Here is a 12,745-nt window from a genome sequence, read left to right as displayed (position 1 = left end):
TGATCCCCATTAACTTCCATAGTAAGAAAAAAATACTATGGAAGTCTATGGGAACTAGGAACTGTTTGGTTACTAGCTTTCTTAATTTTTTTTTGTGTTAACCAGAAAAAAGAAACGCATAGGGGTTTGGAACAAATAGAACTTGATTTTTGGGTGAACTATCACTTTAAGATGCACTAAGGGGTTAATTTCCATCTCATGATGAGTATACATACCAAATTATATTGTCATTAGTAAAAGCTCATCAAAGATTTACACATCATATTGCAATATCTGACTTTTATTCTTTTGTTTTGATGAAACTTCAAAGGACATATTCAAGAGAAAGGCAGAAAATCAAAGTCCAATACGAAAGCATACAAATATGCTTTTAAGGAAAAAAAGGCATGAGGATGGTGAAGATTCTTTGGCATTGGAAATAAAACGTTTAGCTGGCAAATGCCTGATATGCCTTAACTAATTAAGTGTTTACAGTGATTCTGGTCAAGAATTGACTAATACTGATGTTTACTTGTGCCTTAATTAATACAATATATGAATTTAGGCCCAAAATTCTGAATGTTGATGATACATAAGCTATTTCCCCCCTTTTAATAAGAGTGTTTGGTCTGTAACACTTCAGCAAGTCTTGGTCTTGAGCAGTGACAACCCATTGACTTGGATCTACTGAGAGTTGCATAAGATACTGGCAAACATTGTGAGCTGGAAAGGAGTGTTTTAAGGCAGCTGAAGGTGAGAGGTAATGCTTAAAATCTAAAGAGAAGTGTGGGGACATTAACATTAAACTTTGCTACACATGTACTGATCCAAACAACCAAGCACCATGGGAAATTTGCATAACTAAGGCGACCACTTCAACGTGCTGGATTCGCTCTGATGTTTGGCAGTAGAAATCCAAACGTCAGTATCTAACTTTATGCAGGAAGTGCTGATCATTTCAAACACTCCTTTTGCCTGCAAACTAACCTAAAATACAAGTGTAGAGAAAATGCCCACAGAAAAAAAGAAAGGGAGATGAGTGTAAGTGTTTGGGTTGGATGAGTTCTCATCATTTATGTCAGTCCAATCTCCTCCAGAACACTACGTGGTGCCTCGGCTTCCTAGAGGCGAGAATCAGAGAAAAATAGTTCAAAAACAAAATAATTTACTATTTCATTTCACATTCTAAAAACTCAGACAGTATGTGTGTTCCTCACCTCCTGCAGCATGTCAGCTTGCTCTATGGCCTTCAGCACGTTCTTCTTCGAGGTCTCCTGGGCTTCACCACCCAGTATGAACTCATCCAGAATGTAATAGGCTTTCTCAAAGTTGAAGATAATGTCCAGTTCACACACCTGGAGTTTCACAATGAGTGATTGTGGTTTAAATATAGCAACATATTGCCACTGGTTAATACAATAATCACAATAAACGGTTAATAACTAAATATAAATCACAATTATTAATAATGGCTATTGTCATTCTTTTTTTTTACATTTCATCTGAATCATTGCACTCGCATGATTTGCTCGCAGATTAAGTCACAGCAAAGAGAACAAATGACCATATGAAAGAAAACAGACTGGCTGCATTACACTTTTTTTGTAGCTTAATATTTTAATAAGGATGGCTAAACTCCAACTTAGATTTGACAGTGTTTTCAACGTTTTTTCTGTAATGTAGAATAGAGAGATCATGTTTGCCTGGTTGCCAGGTTGGGGATATTAAGTAAACCACTGGGAAGAAAATGTATCAATTTATGAAGAAGCTCTGATTGGAGGATTTAAACTCTTGGTATCTGGCAACTGCTACCATGAAAGTCTGTGAAAGCTTGTTATCAGTTAGATAAAGCAAGTGCCATATTAAAATGAAATGTTTCAGTATAAGTAGCCAGTTGGCAAATATCACAGACAATTATAAGTAAAAAAAAAAAAAACAAATAGAGAGAAGAAGAAATTGTTATAATGATTTATCATGCAGCACTACTTTATGGTGGTTTTATTTTATTTTTTTACTTTTTGGAGTCATTGTCATACAGGTTTGGAACAATGAAAGAAGAGTAAATGGTGAAAGAGTTGCAATTTTTCTTGAGGTTAAAAAGCTAATGCTGACATAAAACGTACACTGCCAAAATATTTGTCCAGCAGCTCCACGTATCTGTGGATGATTTCCAGGGTTATCAACTCATTTTCCTGATCCTGCACAGCACAGCAAAAATATAGGCTGGCATATCTGAAATGCAAAATAAGAAAATCATGCAAACACAAACAGTACAATGAAAATTAAATGCATTTCTCTGTTCCTCTTTCAGTCTGGCCACAGTGCAAAGCAACACAGTATTACAAACCATCAAAAACAGGATCATTTTGTCCTGAGCAGTCATTCTCATCTACCATGGCGAAAGTATCCAAGGCAAATAATGACTGTGATTAAAGTAGCACTGGGCAGTCAAATAGACTTTCACCACGGATTTCAATGTCATTTGCATCATGATTCATGGGATTTTGTGTTTTCCCCTCACTGAAACTGTTAAATTCACAGTCTTGTCTGATTTTCAAATACTTTTTTGCGTCAAATTGAAGTTGTGATTCTCCTCGTAGCTGGTTGGTTTGGTTCATAGTTTGTAACTCTTTTTTAAAAAATCCCTACGGAAAAATTCATTGGGAAAAAAATACTTCCGGAACCAAGGCACTTGCAATAATAAAGCAGTAATTAAAATGAGTTATTAAAGGAATAGTTCACCTTCAATTGCTGGTCTCCGTTGACTTCCATAGTATGGGAAAAACACTATGTGAGTCAATGACTGCGTTTACATGTAGCCAATAACCCATTAAAAACCGGGATATTAGCAATAACCCGGTCGCGCACGGCCATGTAAAAACCGGCAAAAACCCGGATATGCTCATATTCCGGTTTTTAAAAACCGGGATATTATACCTGGGGTACCCTTTTTCTAACCCGAATATTTGGTCTTGTAAACGCGTTTCGGCATATCCCCATCAAAATGTGTGTTCTGCGCATGTTCTATTCGCAAGGAATCTTGGTCTTTAGAGACGGCGCATAAAAAAACCCCGCGTGCAGTATAGAGGCACAGTAGTGTCAAGTGCTGCTGGTGGATCAGTACCAGCGCCAAAGCGCAAACAAAGACTATCGCTATCTGCCCCAAACTATTCATTATCCGCCTGCTGCTGCTGTTGTTGTTGTTGTCTTTGGATACAGGAAGAAGAATTGGAAATGACGCATATTGCGTCTTGTTGTCCGTACGTCCAGACGCTAACCGTGCGTCGCCGTTTACATCGGGATTGGTAACTCTCTCTGCTCACGCATGTAAACGGGTTATCCCGAATGTTTCAGAAACCCGAATAGTGACCTTAACCCGACCATAACCCGAATTTTAACAGCATGTAAACGTAGTCAATGAGGACCAGCAACTGAAGGTGAACCATCCCTTTAATTAAATACTTAATTACTACAATGAATTCAACATGTCAAAAGTAACATTACTATAATTTTTTAATGCTGAGTACAGCTGAGAAGGTTTAGACTAGAGCTCTAATGTGGGACAGACCATGTTCAGCATTTTAAGGGGGTGATACAAACATTTAAGGTGTTTAAAACTTGCTTCTACCAGCTTTTCTTATTGGGTTAGTCAGATAACATTTTATCAGACATGTAAAATATGTCTCCAAACACACACACACACACACACACACACACACACACACCCACAAAAACATGGGAATTGTGCCCATAAGGTTTTTTTTTAAGTCAGGGAACACCCAAGACTACCGTTTTAATGGAAAGTGCCGAACACAATGGATTTGTAGTTCCCTCCATGCAGTACACATCATTCAGTATGGCTTTCTAACCTTTTGTAGACTATTTTCACATCCCTCCATTCCAGGAAGCTGCACATCTTGGGTTTGCGAGCCAGCACCATCTGAATGACCTCCCGGGAGATCTTCTTCTTCTGGGTATCCGACAGCGGCACGTACCACTTCTGCAGCCGCAGCTTTCCCTGCCTGCTGAAGAGCAGCATAAACTGCATCTGAAGAGATAGAGAGTAAAGAGACTCGACGTGTTTGTGCAAGTCAAGCCAAAACAGTGTTCACCAATCCCAGTCATAAAGCCAGAAACGTTTGTCATGTCGGCTATTAAAAAAACAGTCCTTTCATATTTATAACCAAACGGAAGCGATGTCGTTTTGGGTGAATTGTTCCTGCTTGTTGCCACAAAAGAGGAAGGATCGCGTTAGCTAGAAGCCTGCGACCGTGTAACTTACATGTTAAATATATGAACTATCCACACTATTCAACCACGAGTGATTGCTCGAGCAAGTCCAAATAACCAAATAAAGGCCATAAATGCGTGAGATAAAATGTAGCTTTTACCTTTAAGTTTATATTACACTCGATTCCGTGAGCATAAGCTTCGTGTCTGATGGCAGTGAACGCAGATGTGAGGAATCCCGTTACATTGGACGCTCTTCCTTTCGCAACATCAAGTGACTCCTGTCCTTTCATTGGCTCCGATTCTCACCGATGAGCCTCGTATTGGTCCAGACTCGAACAAGGTGGGTGATGCTCCCACACGGACAAAAAAAAAAGAAAAAAGAATAACAATATATTTTTTAAAATGTATATTTTTAAAAGCATTTGTTACCCTTCATATATTTCAATTCAAGAAAATATATTCATATATTCAAAATATATTCGCTGTCAAAGTGACGCCAAAATGAATGGGAGTCAATGGAATGCTAAGAGCAGGTGGGGGTCCGCTAGCCAATGGCGACGCCCAGGGGTGCTTCAAAAAAAATATGAAACCCTGCCCCCCTGATTTTTCTGCACGTCTCTCTTTGTGACACTTTTTTGACGTGGGGGCAGAGTCAAGGGACGGGGGCGTGTACAACATGCCTCCCTGTAAGTGACGTCATCAGCCCGAGACGCAGCTCACTAATCCAAGTCCTGTCATGATGGGCAGAGACTTTCGAGTGGATTGTTTCTTTTCTATTACTATTCAATAGCATTAAAACATTAATGTTTTCATTTTATTAACTTTATTAACAAATGTATATGTCTAGCAGTGTTGGCTCAAGTTAAAGGTGCCATGTGTAAAAATTGAGGTAAAAATATCCAAAAAATGACCTACACGAATCAAAAGAATGAGAAGAAATAAGGGCGATGATGTCATTGAAAAAATGTCAAGTTATAGTGCTGCAGAGATATCAACTTTAATTAGCATTAGCATTACTAGCCACGGCCCGACAGGTGTCGTAATACCAGTTTCGGCCATGGGAGGCGGTATGCGGGCAACATAACCACCAGCCAACCTGCAATACACGAATAACTCGCACGGCTTGTGGGCGTACTTGAACTTGATGTCAATCGTGTGGAAAGTACAGCCCACTACTTCATTTCAGTTCAGGGAAGAGAGCGGAAGGATGGCTGAAGCACTTGGCAAGAGACCCCTACCACCACCACCCGCTACAGGGAAAAAAACGCGCTCGGAATCACAAATCAAATCTTTTTTTAACAGTGTTCGTGTTTTTTTTACTATAGTAGAGATGATCGGTTCACGTGCGCTAGGGTTTTGCCGTGTAACATTTACAAGTGCCAAAACGGTATTGTTTGAATTGCGTAATAAAATTGACAGAATCTGATATTTTTTTATATCATAACTAACCTGCTCTGTCTAGTCTGTTGGTCTCCGTATCCTCTTTGCTTCGTGGTTTTTCTGTGAGTGAGAAAATTGATGTGTGGCGTGAAAGTGTGTGAAAAGAGTCAATTGCGTGTGTCTCAGGGTGAATGCTTGAGAGTTGGCAGCTCTGGTTACGTTGGTTGGTGCTAGCTTGGTCAACATCAGCTGTCTGATGTTGACCAATGATGTTGACAGAATGCTGTCTGTCAAATTAATTTAATTCAAATTATGTGTATATACAACTCAAAATGTAATATGAACAAAACGAATATGAACATATTCACTGGTAAAGGTGAAGGGGAGTAGCTTGAAGATGTCATGTTTCAAAATCACTTGACATCACCCAACGTTCCTCTGGAGGCAAAACGTCCTCTTAGGCTTCGGCTATGGCTCTAGGGTTGTTGTGAAGGTAGGGGCGGAGCATAGAGACTATGCCGTTTCTCGTTTGTTACTCTAGAGTAGACCAATTCACTTTATTGAGGCATACTGCCCCCATCTGGTATGGAATGTGGAGTATGACTTGATTTTTTTGCCAGACATGACACATGGCACCTTTAAAGAATTTGTTACCATGAACATCTGCTGTTTATTTCTCTCGATGTGCACACTTTTATAGAATTAAAATGTGTTGTTTCATTTGGTTAACTGCAAGTGTTTGTTTAAAATCTCTTAACTTCTGGGAGGACGTCAGTGCACAGAAGCGTTCTTTGCTCACATTAGGTCAGAGTTACTGCTAGTTTTAATGTAAAATAATGCAATTCACTTCATAAACTATAACTTAAATCATTAAAGAGGTCTACGACTCAAGTTTCATATTCTCAAGCGAATTCGTTTTTCATTTCCATAACTACTGGCATAAATTAATAAATAACTGTCATTGTAAGATAAAAAAAATAACTCGAGTCTTTTTGGTTTAGTTTTGTCATGGCCACGAGATATTAATTCTTGGGAACGTGATAATGTCGTGGCCACAAGTTTAAAGAATAAACAAACCAGGGTGACCAGAGCAACCTGAGATTATCAGAGATTGATCAAATATTTTTTATCCATCCCACAGTCCGTTGATCATGTCTTTTTATGTAATATATGTTAATATAAGGCTATTATTATTTTTACCATTTGGACTATAAGTCGCACCTAAATATAAGTCGCACCAGTCCAAAAATACGTCATGACGAGGAAAAAAACATAAGTCGCACTGGACTATAAATCACATTTGTTTAGAACCAAGAACCAAGAGAAAGCATTACTGTCTACAGCCGCGAGAGGGCGTTTTGTTTTCAGTAGTAGGCTACAGAGCACTGAGCAGCATAGAGCGCCCTCTCGCGGCTGTAGATGGTAATTTTTTCTCTTGGTTCATCTCTCTTGGTTCATGTCAAATTAATTTTGATAAATAAGTCCCACCTGACTATAAGTCGCAGGACCAGCCAAACTATGAAAAAAAGTGTGACTTATAGTCCGAAAAATACTGTATATATAATATATCCAAGTGGATCCTGCACACTGCTGGTGCTTGAGGAGAGACCCAGCACATGATTGTACAGCGCTTTGGGTGGACAACAATACACAATAAAGCACTATATAAATGCATCAGTCATTTATTCATTCCTTCATATAGGCTAACCGTACAGTTTATAATTGATAATAATATTATATTAATTAGGGCTATATTTTCATATTTATTGTTATGCTTATTTCCCCTTTTAATAAGTGTATTGCTTACCTAATTAACATTCTGTGATAAATTAGTGTTTTCATTTACAAATGAAACTAGCAAATTATACATTTATAACATTTATACATTTATATATTTATACATTTGTGTTCCTGTAGCTCAATAGGTAGAGCATTGCACTATCAAGCGCAAGTTTGGGGGTTTAATTCCCTGGGAACACATGATATGTAAAAACTGATAGCCTGAATGCACTGTAAGTCGCTTTGGATAAAAGCATTTGCTAAATGAATACATTTAATTCTACTATTTATTATTATAGGGTTAGAATATTTATATAGTTATTGTTAAATTCATCCTCTAAAGTGCACTTCCAGTAAAAAATTCCTGTTACATAGCATAATCAAAGCTTTATTGGCATGTCGGGCTTTTATAGGCTATTATTTACAAAACTCTTCAGGGCTGCGTTTTCCTCTAATATAAACAAAGAACGCTTCTGTGTTCTGACGTCCTCCCACAAGTTAAGAGATTTTAAACAAACACTTGCAGTTAACCAAATGAAACAACACATTTTAATGCTATAAAAGTGTGCACAACGAGAGACATAAACAGCAGATGTTCATGTTAACAAGTTCTTTAACTTGAGCAAACGCTGTTAATACACATACATTTGTTAATAAAGTTAATAAAATGAAAACATGAATGTACACGCCCCGGTCCCTTGACTCCGCCCCCACGTCAAAACAGTGCCAGAAAGAGAGACGTGCAGAAAAATGAAGCGCAAAAGAAAAATTGCAAGCTCAAACTAGATTGACGCGCAAAATAAAATCAGCGTTGCAAAAAAATTTATAGATATGACCAATAAAAATATGTATTTTATAGGCTATTATTTACAAAACTCTTCAGGGCTGCGTTTTCCTCTGAACTAATGTAAACAAAGAAGATATAGATATGACCAATAAAAATATGTATTGCAAAATCATTGCTTTTGCGCTGTTTCATTTATGTTTTGCAATTCTTAATTTTTGTTTGCAAAAAAGCACATTTATTTTCCTCAATACTTTAATTTTCGTTTGCAAAACTTTATTTTCTTTTGCAAAAACGCAATTTTTGTAATTGACCATGTTTACTTTGTTTGCCTAAATTGATCGTTTTGTGGTGAACAATTTAATTCATTCATTCAGTCCACACAACATTTTTTTGGCTTCGTAATCTTTAATCAAAATCTGAAAATGTCCCTCCCCTCTTCATTGGAGGACTTTCCTTGATGACGTAGGTTTGACGTTTGGGTGTCTGCTTAGCATCCTTAGCCTGTGTGTTTGCGAGCATTGACAGCGCGTGAAAGGAGAGATGGGCAGGAGGTGCATTTTTGGTTGTCCAGGTGACCATTCACAATATGACATATATCAGACCAACAAGAGAACAACAACAGTATACAAGTGCCTTGACAAGTCTCAGTTAGTCCAGCACAGAACACGTAGCCAGGTTTTTTTTTTCTTCTCCAAGAATATGATGACAAGAAAAGAAACGGTAAGTGCTAGTATTAGTTGGTCAAGTGCTGGCGAAAAAGATGAGTCTTTAGAAGTTTTTTGAAAATGTGTAAAGACTCAGCTGTTCGAATTTAGATTGGGAGGTCATTCCACCAGCTGGGCACAGTCCAGGCAGAGGTCAGTGAGAGTGATTTTGAACTTCTTTGGGATGGCACCACAAGGCACTTGCAGAACGCAAACTTCTGGAAGGCACATAAGATTGAGCTAAATGACAGATCCTAATGACATCATGTAGATGGAGAAGAGAAGTGGTCCAAGTACTGAGCCTTGAGGAACCCCAGAAGCAAGTTGTTGTGACTTAGAAACTTCACCCCTCCAAGACACTCTGAAGGATCTTTCTGAGAGGTAGGACTTAAACCACAGGAGTGTGGTTCCAGTGATGCCCATCTTTCTGAGGATGGACAGTACTGGGGTTCCTCAAGGTTCAGTACTTGGACCACTTCTCTTCTTCATCTACATAACGTCATTAGGATCTATCATTCAGAAGCATGGCTTTTCTTATCACTGCTGACACCCAACTCTACTTCTCATTCCAACCAGATGACCCGACGGCATCTGCTCGCATTTCAGCCTGTCTGAGTGACATTTCTAGCTGGATGAATGACCATCACCTTAATGAACATCAGCTTAACCTTACGAAGACAGAACTCCTGGTAATTCCAGCTAACCCATTGCCTCATCACAACTTCTCTATACAGCTGGGCTCGTCAACCATTACTCCTTCGAGGACAGCCAGAAACCTAGGAGTTGTGATGGATCATCAGTTAAGCTTCACAGACCACATTGCTACAACGACCTGGTCCAGCAGATTTGCCTTATACAACATTAGGAAGATTAGACCCTTCCTGTCAGAGCAAGTCTTCTTCCAACTTCTTGACCAAGCTCTTGTTCTCTCCAGACTGGCCTATTGTAATGCTCTCCTGGCGGGCCTTCCTGCATGCACTGTCAAGCCTCTGCAATTGATCCAGAATGCAGCAGCGAGGGTTGTCTTCAATGAGCCAAAAAAACTCACGTTACTCCTCTCCTTATCAGATTACACTGGCTACCAGTAGCCGCTCGCATCAAATTCAAGGTACTGATGCTTGCCTACAAGACGACCACTGGCATGGCACCAACATACCTAAACTCACTTGTTAAATCTTATGTGCCCTCCAGAAGTTTGCGCTCTGCAAGTGAACGACGCCTTGTGGTGCCATCCCAAAGAAGTTCTAAATCACTCTCACGGTCCTTCTTCTGGACTGCGCCCAGCTGGTGGAATGACCTTCCAATCTCAATTCGTATTCGAGTCTTTACTCATTTTCAAGAAACATCTAAAGACTCACCTTTTTGCCAGCACTTAACCAACTAATACTAGCACTTTTCCTTCTTTTCTTGTCTTTTCATTTAATAAAAAAAAAAACCTGGCTATGCGTTCTGTACTAGACTAACTGAGACTTGTCATGCCAGTTGTATACTGTTGTTGTTCTCTTGTTGCTTCTATTGTTCTCATTTGTAAGTCGCTTTGGATAAAAGTGTCTGCTAAGTGATTCAATGTAAATGTAAAATGTAGAATCTAGAATCGCAAAACCAAGCACAGGGGTAAAGTCTACCACCACCATATCGAAGGAGCCAGGAGCACAGGGAGTACAGATGACCACTGTGTTTGTATAGAAGGAGCCCTTTCCCAAAATGTTCTTGGTAACAATCACGGGCATGTGTGCTGCCCTAACACACAGTAGTGCCAGGGTGAATACTCCCAAGCAGCATCCTCTATTCCTGCATCGGTGACCATGGTGGGTTCCAGGTTGAGCTCAGGTATAGGAGCAGAGAACACTTGAGTGCGCTCTGGAGGAGCAAACACTGGGAGGCACACTGGAGGAGCACAAACTGGGAGGCGCTCTGGAGGAGCAGACACTAGAGGGTTTTCTGGAGGAGCGGGCACTGTGATTGATGAAGGGGGACTGGGCGGACCTTACAGGGACTCAAAATATGCAGGAGACCTGGATGGGACCAATCGAGATGAAGGGGAGCTAGGCTCCTGATGGAGCTCTGTGAAGTAAGCACATTCTGGAGCGGATTCTGGAGAGCGTTCTAGAGTGGATCCATGGACTAGAGCAGGATCCTGGCATAGCTCTGAGGCAAGAGTGGGCACTAGACAGAGCTCATGGGCTAAAGGCTGCACTGGGCTCTGGTCAGGGATTGGGGGCTTCACTGGACTCTGGTCAGTGGCTTGAGCAGCCCTCTCTGGGCTAGATGTGGGAACAGGAGCCCTATATGGGCAAGACGTGGAGCGCACTCAAGGGCTGGAGCGTTCCAAGGTTTTGGGCAGGCTCATAGACTAGAGTGGACTTGAAATCGGCAGCGATGATAGGTGATGACTTCAATGAAGGACCGGATGAAGTGGATATCAGAGAGGAAGTAATCTGTAAAAGGGAGATTAAGGATGTGGAGGATTCAGGTGTGGGCTTGGGGCCAGCTAGAGCAATCCACCTGCCACAGGATGGAATTGGAGAGACACCACTTGAGTCCTTGTATGCTTCACCAACACAGAATCCATTTTAGAAAACCATTTTAAAGGTTTTAAATGGATTTAAGGTAAGGGACACATGAGCATGAACACTTCCACTGTGTGCAACTTTGTTCCATGTGCAGCATGTTGGATCGTTATCAAATTGGAAAATACCCATTTGATCTCCAACCAGATACTCCATACTTGGCTACATTGTGTTCATTGTATTCTCTGATCTTTCATACTCCAATGCTTATTTTCATTGGCAAATGCAAAGTGTCTTTTACAGTATATCAAAGTAATAAATGGTTTCCTTACTGGTACATCACATCTTAGTTCAGCCGCTTGTAGCTGTTAGCTTGCATTTCAAGATGAAATTGGATGTTCTTCAGTTTTTTTTAAACCATAATAATAATTAGAGTATAAATATACACTGAGGACTTCCGGTTGGAGCGGCGCCATGTGAAGACGTAAAGTTATCAAGCTCTCCACAACCAGCTTTAAATTTCGTTTATTTTGCTCTTATTTTATATATTAGTGTGCTAAAGCTGCCCTGGTGTGTTAATAAGAGCGTACCAGTGTTAATCCAGTTGGGCTGATTGCAGTTTGGGCTATTTTTGAAGGAAAATGAATAAGGGCCGGAGTAACCGCAGAGATGCAGAATCGACTGCCAGTCAAAATGCTAATGCTAGCGCCGAACTCCACGCGACATCAAAGAAAGACACAACTTCAGCTAGTGACAACTGCGTGGTTCTTCAAGCAATTAATTCACTTAAAGAGGACTTGATTGCAAAAATAGAAGAGAAGGCTGCTGCCCAATCAGCTGAACTCTGCAGCCAAGTAGATCAGCTCCGAACAGAGTTACGCAGCGCCGTGGATGCTGTTAATGCCAGGCTGGAAGCAGCGGAGGCGCGGGTGAATGGGTTGGAGTCTGCGATGAACGGCTACTCGGACTCCACTACTACTCTTGAGAAGGAGCTTATGGCTATGAAAAAGGAGTTGGCCGTATTGAGAGAATGGAGTGAAGATCTGGAGGCGAGGTCACGCCGCTCAAACATTCGCATTACAGGAGTTAAAGAGGGGCGAGAGCACGGCAAACGGATAACTGAGTTTGTGGCCGGCCTCCTGAAAGAGGCCTTGAACCTCGAGAAGACCCCACTTTTGGACCGAGCCCACCGCACTCTTCGCAGCAGACCAACTGATGACAATGAACCACCGCGCGCCTTTGTGGTAAGGTGTCATTACTTCTCTGAGAAAGAGGATATTTTGAAGAAAGCTATGGAATTGAAGCTAGCCACTACAGCTCACGGCGACTGGATACGGTTTCTTTCTGATTTCACTCAGACAGTGAGCAAGCAG

At 40.5% G+C, this 12,745-nt stretch overlaps 1 protein-coding gene across 1 annotated transcript; it reads right to left on the bottom strand.

Annotated features, from left to right (window-relative positions):
- Nucleotides 1-264: 264 nt before the first annotated feature.
- LOC132119313 (AP-1 complex subunit sigma-2-like) lies at nt 265-4,527 on the bottom strand. The gene is made up of 5 exons (XM_059529154.1): nt 4,371-4,527; nt 3,849-4,027; nt 2,103-2,211; nt 1,197-1,334; nt 265-1,100 (listed from the first exon to the last, which is right to left on the bottom strand). The coding sequence occupies exons 1-5, from the start codon at nt 4,500-4,502 to the stop codon at nt 1,053-1,055; spliced, it is 606 nt and encodes a 201-aa protein (XP_059385137.1). The 5' UTR covers nt 4,503-4,527; the 3' UTR covers nt 265-1,052.
- Nucleotides 4,528-12,745: the final 8,218 nt, after the last annotated feature.

This window comes from Carassius carassius, chromosome 38 (assembly GCF_963082965.1).
Source record: "Carassius carassius chromosome 38, fCarCar2.1, whole genome shotgun sequence".
Taxonomy (NCBI): Eukaryota; Metazoa; Chordata; class Actinopteri; order Cypriniformes; family Cyprinidae; genus Carassius; species Carassius carassius.
This window is presented reverse-complemented; position numbering and strand designations above follow the sequence as displayed.

Coding starts and splice junctions, on each gene's coding strand:
- LOC132119313 (XM_059529154.1), bottom strand. CDS start 4,502: ATGAAAGGACAGGAGTCACTTGATGTTGCGAAAGGAAGAGCGTCCAAT. Junction 2,212..3,848: donor GTGAAAATAGTCTACAAAAG/GTTAGAAAGCCA, acceptor TTTGCATTTCAG/ATATGCCAGCCTATATTTTT. Junction 1,101..1,196: donor AAGCTGACATGCTGCAGGAG/GTGAGGAACACA, acceptor TCTCGCCTCTAG/GAAGCCGAGGCACCACGTAG.